The sequence below is a fragment of the Schistocerca cancellata genome, chromosome 2, assembly GCF_023864275.1.
Source record: "Schistocerca cancellata isolate TAMUIC-IGC-003103 chromosome 2, iqSchCanc2.1, whole genome shotgun sequence".
Lineage (NCBI taxonomy): Eukaryota > Metazoa > Arthropoda > Insecta > Orthoptera > Acrididae > Schistocerca > Schistocerca cancellata.
In genome coordinates, this window is record NC_064627.1 from 258,094,355 (window position 1) to 258,117,685 (window position 23,331).

The window sequence follows — 23,331 nt, forward strand, 5'->3', positions numbered from 1 at the left end:
GAGCAATTGTTCCTAATTGTACCTGGCATAGAGTTGGGCTATAGGAAATCTAAGGTATGATGCTTTTGGTGGAGTGCATAAATGGGGTAGTAAATGGTAGGAGTGGCGATAGTATTGGCAGCATTGGTAGGAAAAGAAAAATAATTGTGTAAGAGAGAAACCAGGAGCGACAACTACTCTTTGTTTTTCTTGTTCGTTTGGTTGTTAGTTTTGCACGTAATTTGAACCGCACATTGTTTAGTGTTAGTACATTTTGTATTTCAAATCCTTACAGAACAAAAAATTTATTTTATAAGCAATACAAATTGGTTGATCGTGTAACTTACGTGTTTTTACGTAACTAAACATATTACTTTTGATACAAGTACAGTTTACATGCAGAAATATAAACTATATATAAATAATTATTGCTATTTTGTACTAAATAGAATGTTTTCTATCATTATCCAAGGCTAGACTTTGCTGTTCTTACTGATAAAAGTGAAATTTCTTTATGAATAACAGAAACATGTTTTATGTAAGATCGACGAAGTACTGGAGCGATGTTTGATACAGTTTTCTTTTGCGCTTTTGTCATTGTACTACCTTTTTTAAGGAAGTGCGTATCCTAGTGCGATATGATATATCTGCATTTTTTTAATTTTTGCTACAATTTCTCTCTGCTTGACGTTAGAGGTCAATACATTTAGAAATAAATCTGAATTAAACATTGTCAGATTCAGTTTTACTGTAAATACTGCTTATTTTTAAGTAAGAAACAGAATAACTATGTAGCACAGTTTTCCCATAGGTTAAGCGGCTATTTATATATCCTCATTCAATTTTTGGACGGTTCACCGCTTCCGCTTTTTTGGGGACTCTACTAAGGCACTGATCGCATGCATACGGAAAGCAATCCTTAAGAGGTAACGCCCAATAGGTATGCAACACCTCTAACGTGCCACATTAACTGACCAAAGGTAATATGAAAACCGTAGAGGTCTACGCTTACTTATGATAATCTACTTTAGGCCTACCACAGTTTTACAACTCTAATCTGTAGGGTTGCATGAATTTGTGCGCACAGTGGCCTGATTCAACAAATTCAGTGCTGACTCATTATCAGCAAAACGTATAGAAATTTTGGATTAACAGTTATTTCTTAGTGAAACCTACCCTGAAACATCATTGCAAGCTTTTCAGACACCTTCTAACCACACTGTATATTAATTTAATTAGCCACATCCCAGAATTATTCGATAGCAACATTCTCTGGTCTACCTGAAAGAGTGCACACTATTATTGTTCTAGCCTGTTGTTGACATATATTTGTATGTTTAGCTTTATTTTTGTTGTTGTTTCATGAACCTGATGTATCATTTGGTATATCACGGACAGAACCACCTGCCCGTGTTGGTGCCGACTACAAATACTTTCCAAATGTTGGATACTACAAGCTGCACACTGACAAAAGGAACTGGGAAAATGCTCGGAGAACGTGCGCAAAGGAAGGAGCGCACCTCGCCATCGTGAACTCTGAAGCGGAAGAAAATGCTATACGGGAAGTGATGAGAGCTCACTCGACAGATAAATTCATTGCTTTCATCGGTTTCCACGACATGTTCAAGGAAGGAGAGTACCTCACGGTCTTGGGTGAGTACCACTCCTATGTAAGTGACAAATTGAGGCTGGTTGGAAAGATTCGTACGTACATGAAAGTTTTTCGTACGTAATTTCCAAAGTAGGGCCAATATTTGAGCAAATTTCTACTCTCTCTTTCCACGCATTATTTCTTCTGCTAATAATACTTGGAGTAGCTAAGCGTATGGGGAACACAGCAGGAGTGAATATTAGGAGTTGACGTCCTGTTGATGGCTTCAGGTGTGGTTCTTACAGCATGAGGAAACATCCAAACATCAGGACTTCTAATTTTCTCTTTCATCAGACATGATGGTCAGAAACAGTACATAAAGCTCGGAAGCCTGAGTATGTGTTACTGCTGGTCTGAGTCAATGACAATATGCCTATCTCGCGATGAGCGAATGTGGACTACTTTCCTGGGTTCACCACTAGTCTTGACCATTCCTCTATTTCACAAAATGGTAATATGCCTATCTGGCGATCAGCGAATGTGGACTACTTTTCTGGGTTCACCACTAGTCTTGACCATCGCTCTATTTCACAAGAATCAGCGTTATTGTGACAACACCTTTTCTTGCTAAATCAAGCTGTGCTGTTAGAATGAATGACGTCTTCTCCTTGCTGAGGACATACTGCTGAGTTTACAACTTCGGCGTCTCACTCGCGCAAACTGAGGCAATATTTTACCGATTTGTTCTGCTTTCCACAATGTCAGCTTTCTGCCTCTTTATCGTTTTGATTGCGACAGGGGATGCTGGCCTGTCTTGTCTTGGCTGATGACTGGCTGGAGAGGAATTTGAGAAAACGCTACATTTGTCCGTAATACATTTCTGCTGTTTAACACTTGCGACATATTGACACGAATTATTTACAGAAAAATGAAAAAAATACTGGATTTAACCCACGTCGGGGAGATCACGATTACAGCGTTTGTAGATTTAGAGTCAGCTTTTGACAATGTTGATGGAAATACATTCTCTGAAATTCTGAAGGCAACAATGATAAAAGGTTTTTTTGCAACTTGCACACAAATCAGACTGTAGTTATAAGAGTCGAAGGTCATCAACCTCATCAACGGTGGAAAAGGAGTGAGTCTGGGTTATAGTCTTTCCCTAATGATATACAACATGCACTTTGAGCAAGTAATAAGGGCAACTAAGGAAATATTTGGAGAGGGAATTACAGTTCTGACCTTTGCCAATGATATTGTCATTATCTCAGACACAGCGAAGGACGTGAAGGAGCAGTTGGGTGAAATGGATAGATTTTTGAATAGAGAGTATAAGATGAATATTAAAAAACAATAGTAACTGTGTGTAGTCGACTTAATTCAGGTGATTCAGAAGAAATCTGATTACTAAATGTGCAAATAGCATGCATAGCGAACACTACGAATGTTGACAACTAACTAGTGGCCTAAGTTTTACAGTAGCTCGCAATAAAAGATATCATTAGTTTCATTTATATCCCTGAACAGATTGGCATTATCACAGAGAACTTAATAACTAAAAAAGTCAAATCCTGTTTAAGGAGGGCGAGTCCATAAAGATGTCATTGGGAGGATAAAGCATCCTTAACACGACCTATCTATAGATGCCAAACCATCTAAATACTAAGACTAACAAGATGTGTAGCTATAAGGTAAGTGGATATGGAAAAGAATAGAAGGTAAATAAAATAAAAGAATGAATAGTTGTCAATATTCGTAGTGTTCGCTATGCATGCTATTTTCCCTTAATATATTGATTACCATTGGGTTTTGTGTCAAGTTATTTTTGATAGTGTAACACCTACTTGTGTTACCATCCGTGATATTGCCTAGGCTGTAAATATGCCAACTGTTATAATTCATACCTTATTATGTCACATTTTGCTTTTAATGAATTATTGGGACTCATATACCCTAGGAGGTCCTTCATCTAAAAGAATTTTATAGGATTTCATTATTTAAAAATAAATGACGTGCTTTATTTGTATGGAGCTCTAGAACGTACGCTGTCTAGTGCTGATCTTTTTAATGATTTTACATACTCCTTAGTAAATCTGTCATGTAAAATAGTTTTATGAATAACAAATGTGTACACATGTTTTAATCTATTGTCCTAGATATACAGAGAGGTTCGGTTTAATGCTGTTAACAATATATACATACGTTGTAGCATATTTATGCTGGATGTACACATAGATTGGACTTAAAGTTAACATTTCCATTATTTTGAAGTTTAAGAGCTATTATGAATACCTGTCACTTGTAAACTTGAACTGTACACCTTTATATCACTACATGTATACCCTTGTTACGCAGAGGCGAGAAGATGGCAAATTGAGCTGCCGAAACTGGTAGCATTTGAGGTACAAAATAAAATATACCGAAATATACGGTTGTTGGTGAAGTTTTTTGAATCGAGAGATACATACCAGCCGATGTCCCCCGGCCATAATGGACCGACAGAGATTTTGTATGAGGTTGGTGTTGGAGAATGGCTATGAAAATGCAGACAAGAAAATGCAGACAAGCACAAGACCCAATAACTTATTACGAGGACACCGTCATCCAACAATGTCCTGGCTGTATTTTTAGGTTCAGAATCAAAATGTCAAACTCCATTTGGTACACCACGAAAAGCACTTGACAGTAGTTTAGCTGAGTGGTCAGTGCGACGGGATGATAAGCAAAGGAGCCCGGGTTCGATTCCCGGCTGGGTCGGAGATTTTCTCCGCTCAGGGTCTGGGTGTAATGTTATCGTCATCATCATCATCTCATGCCCATCGACACGCCAGTCGCCGAAGTGGCGTCAACTCAAAAACCTTGCACCAGGCGAATGGTCTACTCGACGGGAGGCCTTAACTACACGGCATTTCATTTCATTTCACCACACTGTAATCTAGCTGTGAGAATTACCATTGCTTGCCAGTATCAAATACACTGAATGACAAAAACATACGATACCAGTAAATATCGTGTTGGACCTCTTTTTGCCTGGCGTAGTGCCGCAACTCGACGTGGCATGGACTTAACAACTCGTTGGAAGTCCCCTGTAGAAATATTGAGCCATGCTGCCTCTATAGACCTCCATAAATTCATAAGTGTTGCCGTTCTAGTATTTGGTGCACGAACTGACTTCTTGATTATGTACAATAAATATTCGGTGAGATGCGTTTTGAGTGATATCAGTAGCCACATCATTAGTTCGATTTGTCCAGAACGCTCTTCAGTCCAATTTCAAACACTTGTCATTAAATGACATGGCGCATTGCTATGCAAAAAACATGAAATCCGTGAGTAGTTGCAACTGATCTCCAACTAGCCAAACATAATCATTTCCAGTCAATTATCGGTTCAGTAGGACCAGAGGACTCAGTGCACTCCATGTAAACCCAACCCACATCAATATGGAGCCACCACCAGTTTGCACAGTGCCTTGTTGACAACTTGGGCCCATGGCTTCGTGGGGTCTGTGCCACACTCGAACCCTACCATCAGCTCTTACGATTTTCTGATCATCTAGGATATGGGCGATATTTTCATGAGCCCAGCAGAGATGCTGTACGCAGTGTTGTGCTGTTAGAAAAGGCTCTCGCGTCGATTTTCTGCTGTCACAGCCCATTAGTGCCAAATTTCGCCTCACTGTCCAAACGGATACTATTTCCGTACATCCCACATTGTTTTCTGTGGTTATTTAACACCGTGTTGATTGTCTTGTAGCAATGACAACTTAATACAAAAGCCACTGCTCTCAGTCGTTAAGTGTAGACCACTGTACTGTCCTTCGTGAGGAGTAATGGCTGAAATTCTTTTTTCCCAACTCACCCTCGACACTGTGGGTCTTGGAATATTGAATTTCCTAACGTTTTCCGAAATGGAATGTCCCATGTGTCTGGTTCCAACTATAACTCCGCGTCCAAAGTCTGTTAATGCGCCTCGTGCGGCCATAATCACGTCCGAAAGCTTCACTGACTTCATGTTTCCGAACACTGATAGAGTTTTTACAGATGACAATGCGTCATATCACAGGGCCATAATTATTAGCGATTGGTTTGAAGAACATTCTGGATAGTTCAAGCTACAGTATCAGCTACCCAGATTGACCGATATGATTCCCATGGGACATTTATGGTACGTAATCGAGAGATCAGTTCGTGCACAAATTCCTGATCCGGCAACACTTTCTCAATGGATGGTTGTGTAAGCAGCATGACTCAGTATTTCTGCAGAGGACTTCCAACGACTTGTTGAGTCAGTGCGGCGTCGAGATGCGGTAATACACAGGGAAAAAGAAGGTCCGACACGATATCAGGAGGTATTTTACGACTTTTGTCTCCTCAGCAAGCAAGTGTATGTATACACGAAGAAGATTCTCCTTATAAATCGTTCTAAATATTTCAGCTTACAACCGCTATCAAGAACATAATCAATAGTAGTGCTTTTCGTCAGCCAAGCTTGCATCACCTAGCTGTCTAAATTAATCCTAAATAAAATGTGCTCAAAAAACAAAAAGTCAATGTTACTATACATCATCCAAGATGGTCCTTCCGTAAGTCGATATCTCCAGTCACTTCAGCTGCCTCACCTTGCACCAGTAGTACCTAAATAAATGTAGCGGTCTGACAGACTGCACTTAGCCATCAGAATTTCCAAAATATTCCAAAGGTGTAGAGCGAAACGATACTAATTTTTATCTGTGCCATATCGTTCACATTTATCATACTGATGCCAACGTTAAAAAAAAAGATCTGAAATGTCATTGAAGAAGACAACAGTATTCTCGCCAGCTTTTTATCATATACATTACAAAACTTTGGCCAGTGGATGTATAGATTTAAGTGTCAGGAAGTCATTTCTTTTTATTTGTATGGAGTGTAGCCATGTATGAAAGTGAAACGTGGACGATAGATAGTTTAGACAATAAGAGAACAGAAGCTTTCGAAATGTGGTGCTAGAGAAGGATGCTGAAGATTAGATGGGTAGATCACATAACTAATGAGGAGGTATTGAATAGAATTGGGGAGAAGAGAAATTTGTGGCACAACTTGACCAGAAGAAGGGATCGGTTGGTAGGACATGTTCTGAGGCATCAAGGGATCACTAATTTAGTATTGGAGGGCAGCGCGGAGGGTAAAAATCGTAGAGGGAGACCAAGAGCTGAATACACTAAACAGATTCAGAAGGATGTAGGTTGCTGTAGGTACTGGGAGATGAAGTAGCTTGCACAGGATAGAGTAGCATGGAGAGCTGCATCAAACCAGTCTCTGGACTGAAGACCACAACAACAACAGCCAGTGGATAGGTATTTTAAGTTCCTCAAGCAGGTGGCGTTTCTCTCCTTTCTTATCAGTATGTGTCACTGCTGAGTCTATGCCTTTCTGGGGGTAGCTAGAGTCACTGCATGGCAACTACCGTTTGCCATAGTTGGCCAGTCTAAATGCTCCTGCATGCTGACTTTGACTTGTTGACTTGGGGGATGAACGTGACATTACGGAGTAATTTTACTCATTTTTATATTTTGAACGTGAGTGCTTTTAAAATGTATTTTGTGTAGGATTAACTTCCACAGTCAAATGATTTGAGCTTGCTATGGATTATATTCCCAATACTTATGATTTTATGCAAAAGTGCACTGAGGGAACAAAAATCACAACAACAAATCGGAGTTTTGTGACGTAAACGGAAGTTGGTAGGCGTGAGATCACAAGTGGTGAGTTGATGTTAATCAAGAATGTCCTTAAGACGCCATAATCAACAACTCACTGAGTTTGGAGGAGGTCGCACAACAGGTTACGAGGAACTAGATGTTTCTTCCGCGATATTGCAGAAAGACTTATCAGGAGCGTTGCCATTGTAAATGATTGCCGGCGGTGTTGGTCACGAGGATGTACGGTCGCAAGAAGATATGCATCAGAATAGCCACGTCGCACTACCAAAGGGAAGACCATCGTGGCTCTTGGGCACCGTACTACATCTGCAGCAACAACTTGACCAGCAGTTGGCATCCTTGGTGACACAACGAACTCTTACAAATCGGTTACTTCAAGGACGTCTACGAACCAGACGCCGTAGCGTACATTCCACTGACGCCAAACCACCGCCATTTTTGACTACAGTGATGTCAAGCGAGCGTTCATTGGAGGGCATGGTGGACGTCTGTTGCTTTTTCTGGTGGATGCTGATTCTGCCTTGGTGCCAGTGATGGCCGTGTGTTGATTAGGAGGAAGTCACTGAGGCCGTCTGTGTGCTAGACATACTGGACCTTCACCTGGAGTTATGGTGTGCGGTGCGAAGTTGCAAAAATTAAATGTTGTGTGACACCGGAGTACTCTCATGGTTTTCCCACGCACCCTGACTGCATAGTAATCTGGTGATACCTGTTGTGCTGACATTCATGAACAGCATCTCAGGTGGAGATCTGTAACGGGATAACGTTCGCCCACATACAGCTGTTGTAACCCAACAGGCTCTACACAGTGTTGACATCTTTCCTTGGCCTGCTCGATCTTAAGATCTGTCTCCAATCGAGCACACATGGCACATCACCGGACGACAACTCCAGTGTCATCCACAAACAGCACTGGCCGACCAAGTGCAACAGGCATGGAACTTCATCCCACAAACACACATCTGCCACCTCCACAACACGATGCAAGCACGTTCGTGTCCTTGCATTGTACATTCTGGTCCTTATACCAGTTATTAATGTACTAGCATTTCACATATGCAACAGCTATCTCGCGCTTACATAAACCTGTGATCTTAAAACGTTAATCGTGTAGATATGTTAGCTACACAAATATATTCCCGAAATTTCATTACTCTACATTTATTTATTTGTTTATTTTTCGTATTGCGATTTTTACCATCAGTGTATATTAAGATACTATTTCGTTACATTTTTCGTAATATGTCGACAACAAGTGTGCTACTGTGTAAGATGTCGTGGTCTCCTGACCTTCAATGCTTACATATTCCGCCCTCACAATCATATTCCACACATCAAGACGCTCCATTCGAACCCAAAGTCGATAAGATAAAGTCAATGCTGTATGAATTCATGTAAACGATATGCAAATAACAAGCAAGCGCACCGAGATTGAAGTACTAGAGGCTGGCGCACACACACATATTCTAGACACGACGGTCACAGGAGCTTTTAGTTCGGGAGAGCAACCGCACACCTGGAGGCCGGTCCCCAACCTATCTACGTCGGCCGGTGACCGCCCGTAGAGCAGACAGCGTTTGCCCGAGTGAAAGGACGACCCCGTGTTCGGCTTAAAAACAAATTCCGCTACATTGTGTGGGAGCGCCCAACCTACGCATTCTTTACAAATATAGCACGCAATTTCAGAGATTTTCACAGGGAGACAGCAAACGCCAAACGCCGATGCTACAGATTTCCGCATTGGTCGCCTTAACCGAAACTTCATTCTCCCGTTTTAGAAGAGCAATGCTGATTGGCAGACGATATTCCTGACGCCTTGAGCTGAAGGAGTAATGGAAGAGACCGAAAGATATATCCCTTCACGTCTGGCGTGGAGAGAGGCCGTTCTGTTGTTGCTCTTGGAGCGAGAACACGTAACGAGAGCGTGCGCGCTCGTTCTTGTACTCAAAGAGCGAGGAACAAGTTTCTCCTCAGTATTTCTCTGGGAGAGCACCTCTGTCGAGAGCGAATTGGAGTGCGAATCTATATTGAGTCCTTCTGATTAAGCATTGTTCAATGTGTTGGCCGCCACTCTTATTGTGCGGTGTGAATGGACAGAGTTATAGTTAAACGCCTGCGAGCGAATGTGTGAGTGGCATCGCGGTGGACTGTTTATCAGACCGGTGTACCACGCCAATAGTTAGACTAGGGGCGAATAGGAGTTCTTGACTGCATCAAGGCGTAGGGAGAGTTTGATTGCCAAAGGTCAATCCAGATATAACGAGAGTTATCTTATTTGCCAGCAGCGAGCGGCGCAGACAGCAGTCATCGCAGCTTACGGTATTGTGCACTACAGCTCTTGCGAGCCCCATGTTTCCTCCACAACAGTACACTTCACTGCATTTCACACGCGACAGCCTCGACCGTAACTTGCAACATTCTAATGGATAATTATTCAAGTTGAGTAGGGGCGGCTCTCAGCCATTCTGCCAAGTCAATAATAATCTTAAACTTTGTACAGAAATTTCATTAGCGAATCCTATCCTTAAGAGGTAACTTCACATTCCGAAAAGAACCCGGAAATGAAATACCTTGTGAAGTTCATAACTAAAAGTGCCATTTTGATTTCTCAGAATTTTACCAAAATAAATAATAATTTTCGTCAGTTTCATGTTTTTATTAGACCAACTAGCACTACTCCAGTACCCAAGTATCCCACTAGTTACGTAAGAAATTTTGCGAATTTTTGTGTCATTCCCTTACAGCGGACGACTCCAGAAGATATTTATTGCTGAAAGTTATTCAGGCACCTCTCTTTAGAACGTTAGGAGCGTCTGTCTGACTTCTGTAGTAGTGTGGGGGTGGAAACTGAATCTTGCAGGAGCCACAGGGTAAAAGATGCATCTCAGATTAATCCGCTGCCCAGAATGACAGAATAGCACCCACGTGCTCACAACTGCTAATATACTTTAGAAGTACATCTACACTGAAACACCATAGAAACTGGTATAGGCGTGCGTATTCAAATACAGCTATATGTAAACAGGCAGAATATGGTGCTGCGGTCAGCAACGTATAAATGAGACAAGAACTTTCTTTTGCAGTTGTAGATCGGCTACTGTTGCTACAATGAAGGTTATGAAGATCTGAGTGAGTCCGAACGTAGTGTTATAGTCGGCGCACAAGCGATGGGACACAGCATCGCCGAGGTGGCGATGAAGTGGGGATGTTCCCATACGACCATTTCACGAGTGTATCGTGAATATCACGAATCCGGTGAAACATAAAATCTCCGAAATCTCTGCGGCCGGAAGAGGATCCTGCAAGAACAGGACGAACGACTACTGGAGAGAATCTTTCAACGTGACAGAAGTGCAACCCTTCCGCAAATTTCTGCAGATTTCAATGCCGCGTCATCAACAAGTGTCAGCGTGCGAACCATTCAACGAGACACATCGATATGGGCTTTTGGAGCCGAAGGCCCACTCATATCCCCTTGATGACTACATGACACAAAGCTTTACGCCTCGCCTGGGCCTGTCAACAGCCGACATTGGACTGTTGTTGACTGGGAATATGTTGCCCGTTCGGACGAGTCTCGTTCAAAATTTTATCGAGTGGATGGATTTGTTCGGGTTTGGAGACAACCTCATGATTCCATGGACACTGCGTGTCAGCAGGGGCTGTTCAAGCTGGTAGAGGCTCTGTAATGGTGTAGCGCGTGTGCAGTTGGACTGATATGGGATCCCTGATACATCTGGATAACTGCGTGTCAGCAGGGGCTGTTCAAGCTGGTAGAGGCTCTGTAATGGTGTAGCGCGTGTGCAGTTGGACTGATATGGGATCCCTGATACATCTGGATATGATTCTGACATGTGACACGTATGTAAGCATCCTCTCTAATCACCTGCATCCATTCATGTCCGCTGTGCCTTCCTACGGACTTGGGCAGGTCCAGCAGGATAGTGCGGCACCCTACACGTACAGAATTACTGCAGAGTGGCTCCAGTAACACTCTTTTGAGTTTAAGGGGCTCCGGAACGCCCTATACTTGCAATGTTAAAATAACGCTTATAAATTACATCTTTCCTCACAAAGTATTTGAGGTAGGAAGTTGAACTTTTTACAGATTATTTATTGGAATATGGGCTACAACTTAACACAGGGATTTTACAAAATTTTAGTTCAGTTATTAAAGATGATTTTTTTTTCAATTGTAATTAAAATTCACAACATTTTTTGCAATTTTTTATTTATATTTTCAAAAATATACGGTTTTTTGGAAAAAGGCTGTGTTAAATTATGCAGAAGGTACTGTGTAACATTTACTGAAAGTTTGAAACAAATATGTTTGGAAGATCCTTAGAAAACATGTAATTAGTATGAGAAAATAAAAGTTTTGGGAATCCAGCGACAAAGATTGGATTAACTTTTTAGTGCATTCCAGGTCCATAGGATGGATTATCTTCATCCTCTGCAAACTCCTCCTCCAGCTTCCTCTTCTTCCTCCTCCTGTTTACTCTTGCTTGTATTTCTAGACTCTTTACAGCCCTGTCTGCAGCCCGAAGGCGTTCCTTGTCTAAAGCAAGCATCGCTCGTTGTTGTGTTCGTAGATTTTGCTACCATTTTCTTCAGTTGCAGTTACTGCAACACTGTTCCAAAAGGTGGTCATGTATGAACACTTATCACATTTCAGTTGTATTTCACTAGAAAGTCCTACGTGCTTTATTATGGAGAGTTCCAGACCAACTTCACTACAATGAATACATATTACACAGTTTAAAAAAATTCCTTTGAGAACCGACATATCAAATATTTCATTCACATCCGATTCGCCCATAAAACATTCATAGTTTTCACTCATTGAACCAAGCTTCTTCTGTGAAGTATTTTCTTTCCCACTTTGACTGCTATGGGCAGGTGTACTTGAGAGGTTAGGTTCACTCACTTGGTTATCGTCTTTATTGTTTACAGTAATAACACATACCTTTGGCTTTCCAACATTTCTCCTTTTCTTAAAAGCCTTCAGAGGATTTCTAATAACTTTACTTTTACTCATTATTATACTTCAACAAAACAGAGACTCAAGAAATAGAATTAATTACGAATATTTTCGAGATACCGACAGAGTAAATAAACATGAAACAATCGACAATCACACCAGCGATATATATTGAACCATCACAGGTTAGCCACAACACATACTTTATCTCACATCACTAAAATGTACCTGATGAACACGGACGTTAATAATAACACTATTTGACAGCAGTTTAACAGCGCCACAGTGGGTCACGCCCATGTAGAACACATTTCAAAAAAAAATTTAAAAATAGTTGTAGTCTTCGGAATTGAATAAATTATATATCTATTAAAAGGTAATAGTCTGCAGATTCAGAAAACGCAAAAAAGTAAAAATTGAACTTTTCATGATTTTGAGCCTTTCCGGAGCCCCTTAAACACTTTCGCTGACCACCAAACTCACCAAATGTGAACATTATTGAGCATATCTGTGATGTGTTGCAACGTGCTGTTCACAAGAGATCTCCACCCCCCAGTACTCTTACGGATTTATGAGCCGGCCTGCAGGATTCATGATGTCATTTCCCTTCAGCACTACTTCAGACATTAGTCGAGTCCATGCCACATCGTGTTGCAGCACTTCTGCATTATTGAGGGTGTCCTACACGATATTAGGCAGGTGTACCAGTTTCTTGGTTTTTCAATGTATAACCTGCTTATCATATCTCAGTATCATAATACATCTATAAAATGTAGGTTAGAATTTCAGTTACTACTACCATTACATCTTTTCTGAACATTCAACATACGGATTACATTTTCAGTATTTTACATTAACATCATACTTATTCCACAGTATCAGTTTACGGTATGTAGGAGGCATTTCAGTACATTACGTACACAATCGGTGGGTTACTGTTCAATAAGTTTTGCACTCCCCCTCCCCCCCCCCACCCCCTCCCAACTCTCCAGCCCCATCAAAGTATGCGCGTTGCCACGTTGCCCATGAGCAGGTGTAGATTCTGGATGTGATCATCACGTGTAGGTCTACAACAGGAGACAGTTCCAGTAAAAGAATCTGATATTATGGCCTTCCAGGTCCCATAAATTTCTGACACTTGCGTCATGTCCTGAGCCTGAGCCACACGAGCGAATCCACTGGGATAACTTGACATGCCTGTTGGAATCTGATTCCCATGTGCTCTGTTGGGGCGTTACACGTCTCTTTATGGCTGCACTACCACGACAATGTGTGGTTCAGTAGGAAGCAGTTTCGAGCACTTGACATTAGATATTCAGCCGTAACATCCCAATAAAAACTGGGAAGTTCGACTATGCTTCTGAAAAAGTGAGATGATGAGAGAAAATTGGAAAAGACGTAAGTGAGTACCATTTTCCCGAGCCTGCAAAACGGATTTAGACCATATAACCCTCTTACTTCTCCGGTTAATTAGGCTTTTCTATATGACCATGTACCTAGAGTCCCTTATCTGTGCGGAAAAGGCATCTGCTCCGAAGAATAATGCAAAACCGACTGAAGTAGATGAAGTTATAATCGAATCGCCACTGCTCAGTACTTTGGCAATTACGATTAGAAACAAAGTTCGGTTAACTTTATGTATTTTTATCACATAAACTAATTTTAAATTAACAGTAGTTAGTGGAAAATGTTTTTAAATTATGTCATTAATAAAAATAACCAATGGTCGCCAGTTCTTCACCGGAACGATAATAATTAAACTGAAACTGAACTTTCTACCCGTAAGCAATGTTACATAAATACAGTAATTGGCGTCATGGCGTAGGAACAGTACCTACTGCAATATTTCGAGTACTTCACACCATACATGTCACAGTAGTCAAATAATAATCAAATAGCAAACACATACAACATATTATATTAATTTCCAAAGATCAGTTAAAGTAAGATTGTTTACTGGTTGTGGACAGAAACTTTTGGTTACGTTACTCACCATAATACTGACTGTCACAATTGTAGCAAGCAGAAAGATTGTTTGAATTTACTCTTTGGCAAGGACTGTCATTTATGTAGAAATTACTCTGATATTCCTTTGTAATAAAAGCGATAAATTATGCCACAACCTATAAATTAAAGACTGAGCTTTGACAGTGAAATTCAGTGTCCAAGCTACGTAAAGTTATAAAACCAATTTTCTGTTATGAAAATTACTCTATTTTTAACAAATCAGTTTATACTGGCTTTATTGCAGCCAAAGATTTCATTATTACGTATTTGTGGAAAACTATGTTTCGATAAGCTAATAAATTAATGTTCACTTCATTTTCAGTTCATTTTCTGATTATCTCAGTTCGTACAAAAGAATGCGATGGATACTGCTTGGCTAACGACTTAGGAAAATTATTTACATGACAATATGCACGAACACAATGTTATTTAAACAATAAATTTCCGACTACGCTGGCCAGCCTATTACACTTCTAATTACAAAATTTCTAGGTCTTACTTCACTTTATGATGGTGTTGGTTTGTCAAGTGGCTTCATTTAGCTGTAAAATAGTGCACGAGATGATTTTCTTGCGCTGCTACAGCCAATAACAAGTGCCCACTGTACTCTTGAAGTTATGTGAATTACTCTTGCTCCATCTGTACTGTGCCCAATAAATGGGGTCTAGTGTAGCAGGGGATACAACCCGTCGGCTTTGAACAATGACGTCACAAGTCGCCAGAGAGCATGTATTACAAAGATGAAAGAGCTGAGGAGAATGTTGAGAAGCAAAGGAATGCGAGAGAGATAAACTTTATTTCACATATGTAAGGGCCAGTAGTATTTTCACGTTAACGATATCGCGTGTTTGTATCTTAGTATTTCTCCGCAAAATACAATGGAAAGAAATGAATGAAATTACTAGCAAAGAATACATCACGTTACATGTATGTCAGTTGTATCTCGAAAGTCTTTCGAACTGTATTGCTTAAGTGCAGTACGGGATACAAGTTCAGCGTAGTCGATTTCTTAGTTTCAACTAGCATTGCTGTCCTGTTGTTCACTTGAACTATGTATCCCCTGCTTCATTAAACCGCAAATGAAACCCGATACAAATTAAAAGCTCATTCGAAGTGTGTTGCATTACTGTCCTGTTCTTCACCTGAACGATGTATCCTCCGCTTCAGTAAACCCTACGTGGAACACGGGATACAAATTGTAGATGTGCTGTTTATTTCGTCTCCACTATTACTAACATAAAGTAGTATCAGTTTATTCTATCTCGTGAGATTTTTTTTAAACCCAAAAAACACTTATCAGCTACTGAAGCATCTGTATCTTAGGATCAGTTTATTCTATCTCGTGAGATTTTTTTTTAAGTCAAAAAACACTTATCACCTACTGAAGCATCTGTATCTTAGGATCAGTTTATTCTATCTCGTGAGATTTTTTTTAAAGTAAAAAAACACTTATCAGCTACTGAAGCATCTGTATCTAATATCAAGCGATCGATTTTAGATTCACATTCAATTATTTTAATGATAGCGCTTATTAGAACACAGAACTGCTTTATTATCTATGCCTCGAAGTAAAGACATTACTATCTATGATTAAGGAATGACGTCATTGTTCAAAGCCGACGGGTTGTATCCCCTGCTTCACTAGACCTAATAAATGCCATACACGCAGCTTGCTCATATTAAACATCCGCCAAAACAACCATTTCAGTTTTCACTGCTCTGCACTTCGGAAACAGACTTTTTATCTCAGCACTTTTGCATAGCCACACGGGCGAATACACACAACCAACGACAACAACGGTCTCCTTGTGACTCAGAACTGCTACTTTCTTGGCGTGCTCGCACGCCCAGTGATAATGCATTTACACTTTATTGTACTCTATGACAATAGCTTTTCTCTGACTGGACCAGCGTGTCTACTTACAAAATGATAGCATTCCCCGCGTATTCTCTTTCTTAACTAACAAATGGCATTTATAGCTCGACAACATATTTACAAGCATAATATTCAGCAGAACTAATGAACAAACTTCGTAAAACACGTAGAACATTACAGGATGTTTGAAAACGAACTCTCATGTTTTAAGTATAAATTTAACGGGGAAGTTAATGAAAAATTACGTCAGAGAGTACGTATCATGAAAGAGAGTTCCTTCAAGTTTTTTTTAAAATGTTAGTAGATTTCCACGGGTGATCCATTTGTTGCCCTGCACACATTGAGAAGATATTCCATTTCTCGCCACGTATTTACCCAATTTCATGTGTAACTGTCCCAACCGCCGCGATGTTTCTTTCCTGTAAATGATTGATGTCTCTCATATTATCACTATACACAACATTTTTTGTATGGACGCAAAAGAAAAAGTCCAGTGGGGTTAAGTCCGGGCTCCGTCGTGGAAAGCGAGTGTCAATAGCTGCACACACATTGTTAATGTAATGAGGTGGGGTGCCATCTTGTTGGGAAAACACAAGCCCCTTTTCCACCTCAATATCGTCCATTTAGGGAAAGATGTTCTCTGTCAACATGTCGCAGTAAACGTCCCCGTTCACTGTTTTTTTCTACAAAAAAGAAAGGACCAATCACATGATCTTCCATCAAACCGCACCAGATATTAACTTTGGGAGAGTCACGTTGATGCTGAATAACTTGATGTGGATGCTCTGTGCCCCTCCCCCCCCCCCCCCCCCCCGCCCCCAAATTCAGCAGTTATGACGATTAACTGTTCCACTGAGATGAATTGTAGACTCAACGTACACATTGTTGCTGAGTTGCTTTGCACTGCACTGCACGAAAACCTGGACTGAACAGAAGGAACAGAGGAAAGAAACAGCACTGGTGCTGTGTCAAGGTCAAGCAGACCTGCAAACTGCAGTGGTGCCAAACTTGGAGAGATGATGAGTCAAACACCACAGACTAGTGTGTCACTTTGTACAGATTCTAAGACACATTAAAACTAGGTAGTTCTTTTTCAAACAGACTGTATGATCATCTACAGAGTTGTGTTGTTATAACCAGACATAAGAGTTTTTTCCTGACTGCTCAATTTTAACATTTAACCACATAATACATTTTACGTGAATGAAACTATTATTTCCTGTGCTCCAGGTCAACCTTTGATATCGAGTGGCCACGTAAACTGGATGAAAGGTGAGCCTAATAACGCAGAGTTCCCCGATTCTCCGGAAGGCCAGGACTGTGGGTCTATTCACAGCGACGGAACCATCGACGACGTCAAGTGCAACGTGGAGAGGCGATTTCTGTGCGAGCAGAGTCTCTAGTGCTTCTAGAGACTCACTCTTTCGTAGTCTGCCGTCAGCGGTGAAATGGTGAAACTTCGACAACTGTGGCCGGCTGCAAAGTATGGAGGAAACAAACAGCGAGTCAGATTTCTTTTGTCACCGATAGGAAGACGTTACAACGCAAAATATAAAATAAAAATGGATTGTATTTCTGTTGGTATTAATTATTCCTGTAAGGAGCCAATGAGAACGTGTGTGGAACTTGCATTCATTATCACTATAATTTGTATCAATACTCCCATGTTTAAATTGACATTTGGGTGTATTTACCTCCTATGTTAGATTAAAAGTTTTATTCCCATGTTTATTCTTTCATTATCTACGTATTCAAACTCTACTTAGAATTTCAAAACAAGGCAAACTTATGTTATTAAAACGTTCGGTTCCGTGGATGAGTTGGCAGCAAGTACTTTAACTCACATTCTTGCTAACAGCCAGTATAATTAATCCTCCAATAAACCATAGAAAAATGCATTGTCATGAATTTTTGTTTTTATACATTGGTAATAATTCTGTGGGCCAATAACTACAAACACTCGCAATTTGAAAGATGCGTACGGGAATTGATGTTAGACTGGATTCCTAGCAAGTATCATTAGTATCTGCGGTGTAAAAATAGTAAAGAAGATGGCGACTATTCCAACTCATCATGCCCTTTGCCTAATATTAGAAAAATTAAATTTCTACAGTCAGAATAATTCTGAATTTAATACTGAATGTCTCTAAAGTGGAATGTAGCGGCAATATTTTGTTTAATGCAGTCTGTCACACACAGGAACAAAATATTTATCTTTTTCACCGAAGTATAGATAGCGATAGAAAGCTATTTGTTTACACGTGGTAAAAATTCTACAAATGCTAACACAATAAAGCAATCGCGCACGAGAGGCGGTCGTGATCTGAGCTATTTCGTCCATCTCGGTGCTTGCAGATGTAATCACATGAGCTCGTGTAGCGGAGAATCGAACAAGACTGGGTGCTTCTGTCTAGCGGTTGAACACTGGTACTAATAGCGGCAGCCAATTCATGCAGTTGGAGAGAACAACAGCAGCAGAGAAGCACGTTTTCTTATTTCTATGAATTTTTAAAGTATGAAGCTGTAAATTTTTCAATCTTGTTCTGTTTGTTTAATGAGTCTGAAGCAGTATAGCGTTGTCTAAAGATAGAGGTAAGTGCATATCTTGATTAACTATATTTAACTGCATATTTCGACGTTCTCTTCATACTCCTGCAGCAATACATAACCTAGTGATGCCATTTTCAAATCAAAAAGTCGCTGTTGGGTCAAACTGGGTATCTAAGTATGGGTTAGAACAGGGTGAGAGGTTCCACGTCCTCTTTTGCATGTCACCTCTAAATTTCATCAATTTTATTGATGTTCTACGTCATTGCACGGTGGTATCAGACCGAATAAGGTTATTGTAATGAGAGTATTAGTACTGAGAGCTCAAAATATTTTTCACTTGATTCCTATGCATGATGGGTTACCTGCGCGAGGAGAGCATCGGAGGACGCAGCACACTGCGTTTCTGGTTGGGGGCTGCATTTCTCTGAATACTGAGAGGGTCGTACAATGGGCTTAGCGCCTGGCGGAACGACTGACGTCATCGAGTCTCACCCATTTTATGCAGGGCGTAACGACTCGCGAGACGTGTGAGTGTCGCTGCAGTTTATGTGTTTAACATTCTGGCGCGTCTGAAACGAAGACTCCTGGCACTGACTGACTGCATTGTCCTCTTGATTCTCAGAATACTTGTGGACCCTGCGCTGCTGGGTGCGACTGTCTGGCGCCGGATGACCGGTGGCCAAGGCATGTTGTTTTCATAGCCGGTCAAACGGCAAGTTCAGTGCCTTCAGCTGAATAGCAGAGGCGTGATTGGTAAACTTAAACTCAGGCTAGTTCACGTCATAAAGCCCTGCTCGAAATTAGAGGCAACGGTCGCTATTGGCGCGTGTGTTGTGAGACAGTGTGGGTGAATTTTGGAATCAGAACTGAATGCTGATTCGCGGTTTTCGAGGATGGTAGGGAGTTCAATATTGGCTTCACTCTTGCATTGTTCGGGCGCAGGTATTCGGGATCCGATCTTAGTCGAACCTTTTTTCGGTAGAACTTAAAATTCTCGGACAACCTTCAACGCTAGGGGTTGAAACAGAGTTGCTGCACACTTGAAGTCGGGGCCTACATCATCAGAAAGCTGCCTACCGATGACCTGCTACAAATTTCAGGATTGATAAAGTATTTTGCGGATCCGGCATTATAGGTCCTATTAATTTTATACTGAAGTCCTCAGTAGCACGGGCTCACTTTGCTTGTTTCACGTGAGCTCTCACTACTAATCACGATCCTGCAATATAGTCGAGAGAGTAATATTTGTTTGATTAGGACTTCCAGTCATTATCGTCAAGCTATTGCATCGCAGAGAGTAGGAGCCCTTGTTCTCGAGCCAACTCTTATTCGCATAGTAGTACAGAATACCCTATCATTTAACCTACTGTCTGTGTCGATAATCATGTGCCTTTATGTTCTGATTTATAATAAATGTCATTGCAATATTTAAGCTACATATCACTTTGTAGATATATGCAGAATTCCATTTCCTGATGTTTATTATGATAAATTTCTCTTTTCTTCTGAGTAGATTACGATTTTTATTAAATTATTGTGAGCGTGCACTCCTTATTTTACCAAATAGCAGGGTCCACCATCATTTCCCTTCGTTACCGTTGTACGCATAATTAATTAGGTGGTCGGTAAGGAGGGGGTCGAGGGCATGTCTCGTTGTCATATCAAATTCGTCAGAATTAAAGAGGTACAAACTCTTCTTCTCCCCGGCACCTCGCCTCGGTTATTTCCTGTAACTGCTGAGACGCTGTCAGAACTTGAACGATAACTTTTCTGATTAAAGAAAAACATCATAATTAATTTTCTTTGCTGTAATTAGAATTCGCGTTAGAAACATTTTGCGGCGGGGATGTAATAGCCATTGATTTTGGTTATTTATTTTGTAATTTCAATTTATTTTGTAATTTAGGTTAAATTCATGTTTTTAGTACTAGGAGTGGACTATAGCAGCTTTTGGGTCAAAGGTTGTATGTGGTTTTCGCTGTTACATTTTTTGTGGTTGATGAAGTTCCGTGAATGAATGTTCACTCTTAGCGGGGCGCGACTGTTGTCGAACACATCTCAAATAAATAGACTGCACACGTCGGAGCAGGATCAGGGTAGTTGCCAGATGAAGAAATGTTGAGTTTTCCTACGGGACGGTGTAGTGTAACCACGTAAGTTTTTTATAAATGATTTTCTTTTGACATATGACCATGTGTAGACTTAGTCACCTACGTCAGTTACAACACACTTCAAAATTATTTATATTCTTCTTAAATTGTCTCAGAATGGTTCTTGAACGAAACTGTAAAACATCATTTGAGTCGTATGCGCAGAATTACGTCACTCGGGCCAATTGATTTGCGTAAACTTTTTCAATTTTAGATGTCGTTTGTTTCTCCTCAGAAATTATATTGATACACGTTATCTGATTTAATCGATATTAGAACCACATTGAATAAACTTTTGAGATTCAAAGTCGCGATGAACGCAGTCAAAATTCAATAATCTTGTCAAATATATTATTAATTCATTCACATAATTCCGCATAAATAAACCCTCGGAACACGTATTTCAACTTTAGTAGCATCCACTAGTTTATTATCTTCCGACATACAGACGTGAACCTGAGCTTTGACAAGATTGGACTGACATTTTACAACATGATTAAACTTTTTATGACGTCATTGTTGTACAAACATTACAAATTCTCAATTACTTAATTTTTAGAAGCACGACGCAACAACTCGGTTTCAGGATCTTCTGTTGCTCTTTGGCTGTCGACCCGCGACGTATAGTGGCCAGCAATTTTCTCTTTGGTCCCGGCAGCGAAGATGCTGTCTCCGTTCGTTGCGCCGCCCTCTCCGTACATGAAACATAAAAAATAAATACAAAACTTTAGATAATTCACAGCTATTCCAAATATTACAACAATACATAAACAAACCAATAAATTAAACTTATAGTCACCTGCAAACTGGGCTGACACTGATGGATGGCTGACGTTTCAATTTCGCGTCCCACTACAACGGGAGGTGTGGAACACAGACAATAGACGCGAATCGGAAGCAGACCGTGAGCAGGAGGACATGAGCGGTGAAATGAGTGAGAAAGAAACGGAGGTAGAAGTGAATAGACATGTGGAGGATCTTGTTTATATAAATAAGAACACACCAAGGAAAATTCGGCCACGACAATATAACAGTGCTCAAGTGTCTAGAGTAAAATCACCAATTCTTGAAGACGGGCGTAGTCAGCCGAAGGATTAATTATTAGGGATTTTGAGGGTGGTAAAGGACATAAAGCAGAACCTAGAAAGGAGAATGGACGAAGTAGAGAACAAGATACATCTTATCTACATTTATACTTCGCCAGCCACCCAACGGTGTGTGGCGGAGGGCACTTCACGTACCACTGTCATTACCTCCCTTTTCTGTTCCAGTCGCGTATGGTTCGCGGGAAGAACGACTGTCTGAAAGTCTCCGTGCGCGCTCGAATCTCTCTAATTTTACATCGTGATCTCCTCGGGAGGTATAAGTAGGGGGAAGCAATATATTCGATACCTCATCCAGAAACGCACGCTCTCCAAACCTGGCGAGCAAGCTACACCGCGATGCAGAGCGCCTGTCTTGCAGAGTCTGCCACTTGAGTTTGCTAAACATCTCCGTAACGCTATCACAGTTACCAAATAACCCTGTGGCGAAACACGCCGCTCTTCTTTGGATCTTCTCTATCTCCTCCGTCAACCCGATCTGGTACGGATCCCACACTGATGAGCAATACTCAAGTATCGGTCGAACGAGTGTTTTGTAAGCCACCTCCTTTGTTGACGGGCTACATTTTCTAAGGACTCTCCCAATGAATCTCAACCTGGTACCCGTCTTACCAACAATAAATTTTATATTATCATACCACTTCAAATCGTTCCGCACGCATACTCCCAGATATTTTACAGAAGTAACTGCTACCAGTGTTTGTTCCGCTATCATATAATCATACAATAAAGGATCCTTCTTTCTATGTATTCGCAATACATTACATTTGTCTATGTTAAGGGTCAGTTGCCACTCCCTGCACCAAGTGCCTATCCGCTGCAGATCATCCTGCATTTCGCTACAATTTTCTAATGCTGCAACTTCTCTCTATACTACAGCATCATCCGCGAAAAGCCGCTTTGAACTTCCGACACTATTTACTAGGTCATTTATATATATTGTGAATAGCAATGGTCACATAACACTCCCCTGTGGCACGCCAGAGGTTACTTTAACGTCTGTAGACGTCTCTCCATTGATAACAACATGTTGTGTTCTGTTTGCTAAAAACTCTTCAATCCAGCCATACAGCTGGTCTGATATTCCGTAGGCTCTTACGTTGTTTATCAGGCGACAGTGCGGAACTGTATCGAACGCCTTCCGGAAGTCAGGGAGAAAAGCATCTACCTGGGAGCCTGTATCTACTATTTTCTGGGTCTCATGAACAAATAAAGCGAGTTGGGTCTCACACGATCGCTGTTTCCGGAATCCATGTTGATTCCTACAGAGTAGATTCTGGGTTTCCCAAAACGACATGATACTCGAGCAAAAAACATGTTCTAAAATTCTACAACAGATCGACGTCAGAGATATAGGTCTACAGTTTTGCGCATCTGCTCGATGACCCAT

General features: G+C 40.8%; 1 protein-coding gene across 1 annotated transcript in view; it reads left to right on the forward strand.

Annotated features, from left to right (window-relative positions):
- The window catches only part of LOC126161595 (hemolymph lipopolysaccharide-binding protein-like), a 48,422-nt gene extending 30,559 nt beyond the window's left edge, over positions 1 to 17,863 (forward strand). Inside the window, exons 4-5 of the mRNA XM_049917542.1 lie at positions 1,378 to 1,632; positions 17,369 to 17,863. Coding sequence (XP_049773499.1) covers positions 1,378 to 1,632; positions 17,369 to 17,541 — 428 coding nt within the window. The 3' untranslated portion in view covers positions 17,542 to 17,863. The remainder of the gene's footprint in view (positions 1 to 1,377; positions 1,633 to 17,368) is intronic.
- The last annotated feature ends 5,468 nt before the right edge of the window (positions 17,864 to 23,331 follow it).